The sequence below is a fragment of the Triticum dicoccoides genome, chromosome 1B (genome assembly GCF_002162155.2).
Source record: "Triticum dicoccoides isolate Atlit2015 ecotype Zavitan chromosome 1B, WEW_v2.0, whole genome shotgun sequence".
NCBI classification, from domain to species: Eukaryota; Viridiplantae; Streptophyta; class Magnoliopsida; order Poales; family Poaceae; genus Triticum; species Triticum dicoccoides.
The window spans coordinates 9,947,979-9,950,107 of NC_041381.1; the positions used below are offsets into that span (position 1 = coordinate 9,947,979).

Below are 2,129 nucleotides of genomic sequence, written 5' to 3' on the forward strand. Positions count from 1 at the left end.
AAAGTGGTACTATCCTGATAAATGCATGACATGTAAAGTGAATAAGGCAAGTCATCTACCTCAAACATCATGTACTTTTTGTATGATCATATGCACAACTAAAAAGCAACTTTGATGATCAATCCAAAAGTACGCTTATAGCTAGTGCAACCTACCATAATGTACCAAAAATCCATTTCAGAAACATCCAAACACAATTATTAAAGCTGATGCAAAGAAGGAAAGAGATGGTGCATGGGCTACTATAAATAGGCATGAACTATAATGATCATCACAAGCACAAGCATCAAAACCAAGCAACACTAGTTAACACCAATCCACCATGAAGACCTTCCTCATCTTTGCCCTCCTCGCCGTTGCGGCGACAAGTGCCATTGCACAAATGGAGACTAGCCAAATCCCTGGCTTGGAGAAACCATCGCAACAACAACCATTACCACTACAACAAATATTATGGTACCACCAACAACAACCCATCCAACAACAACCACAACCATTTCCACAACAACCAGCATGTTCACAGCAACAACAACCACCATTATCGCAGCAACAACAACCACCATTTTCACAGCAACAACCACCATTCTCGCAGCAACAACAACCAGTTCTACCGCAACAACCACCATTTTCGCAGCAACAACAACCACAATTTGCGCAGCAACAACAACCATTTCCGCAGCAACAACAACCACTTCGACCGCAACAACCACCATTTTCACAGCAACAACCACCATTTTCTCAGCAGCAACAACAACCAGTTCTACCGCAACAACCACCATTTTTGCAACAACAACAACAACCAATTCTACCGCAACAACCACCATTTTTGCAACACCAACAACCAGTTCTACCGCAACAACAAATACCATCTGTTCAGCCATCTATCTTGCAGCAGCTAAACCCATGCAAGGTATTCCTCCAGCAGCAATGCAGCCCTGTGGCAACGCCACAAATTCTTGCTAGGTCGCAAATGTTGTGGCAGAGCAGTTGCCATGTGATGCAGCAACAATGTTGCCAGCAACTGCCGCAAATCCCCGAACAATCACGCTATGATGCAATCCGTGCCATCATCTACTCGATCGTCCTACAAGAACAACAACATGGTCAGGGTTTCAACCAACCTCAGCAGCAACAACCCCAACAGTCGGTCCAAGGTGTCTCCCAACCCCAACAACAACAGAAGCAGCTCGGACAGTGTTCTTTCCAACAACCTCAACAACAACAACTGGGTCAATGGCCTCAACAACAACAGGTACCACAGGGTACCTTGTTGCAGCCACACCAAATAGCTCAACTTGAGGTGATGACTTCCATTGCACTCCGTACCCTGCCAACGATGTGCAGTGTCAACGTGCCGGTGTATGGCACCACCACTAGTGTGCCATTCGGCGTTGGCACCCGAGTTGGTGCCTACTGATAAGAAAATATCTCTACTAATGTATAGTTGGATCGCCGTTGCTTAGTCGATGGATATGTCGATGTAGCGATGATAAATAAAGTGTCACACAATGTCATGTGTGACTCGCACAAACTAGTTTAAATTATGAAATAAAATACAAATAAAGTTTTATCTAGACAATGTTCATACTGGTGTTGTGTGGATGTCGATCTGATTGCCATGCTTGCAAGTTCATATGTTCATCTTGCCTGGTTACAACCGCAAGCTGCTGCATTAATTAATTATTTATGTATTACAATAATCAAGATTTAAGTATAATAGTGTTACTGTAAAATTTGGGTTGAACAGAAGAAAGGACTAACATAAAACTCTTTAATGGTTGGAGATTTGAGACCTTGTTTTTATTGGTTTGTATCTGGTTCCGACTACTACCATTGTCTATAGTGATAACCTAAACCGATTTTATCGTTAATCCGGTTTTCTTTCTTTTTTTGCAAATACATTTATTAATTCTTTGCACAGTAACTTGTTGTCGAGAAAAAGTCCATCTTTTTCTTGAACTTCAAAGCCACCACTAGCTAGTTAATTTAAAATAAGTTTCCAGTTTTTTCCTTGTTTTTATGTCCTTTGAGTGGTCGCAAAAAATCGCTACATCAATCCAACAATTATTGTGCTAGGTATGGAAAAGGAGTTGCTGGCAGCAGGGTGTTTGTGTGTGTCTGGGGACCGG

At 42.1% G+C, this 2,129-nt stretch overlaps 1 protein-coding gene across 1 annotated transcript; it reads left to right on the forward strand.

Annotated features, from left to right (window-relative positions):
- Positions 1 to 263: 263 nt before the first annotated feature.
- LOC119315553 (glutenin, low molecular weight subunit 1D1-like) lies at positions 264 to 1,579 on the forward strand. The gene has a single exon (XM_037590130.1). It carries the CDS (start codon positions 323 to 325, stop codon positions 1,415 to 1,417), a length of 1,095 nt encoding a protein of 364 aa, XP_037446027.1. The 5' UTR covers positions 264 to 322; the 3' UTR covers positions 1,418 to 1,579.
- The last annotated feature ends 550 nt before the right edge of the window (positions 1,580 to 2,129 follow it).

Excerpts from the sequence above, each read along its gene's own strand:
- LOC119315553 (XM_037590130.1), top strand. The coding sequence starts at position 323 with ATGAAGACCTTCCTCATCTTTGCCCTCCTCGCCGTTGCGGCGACAAGT.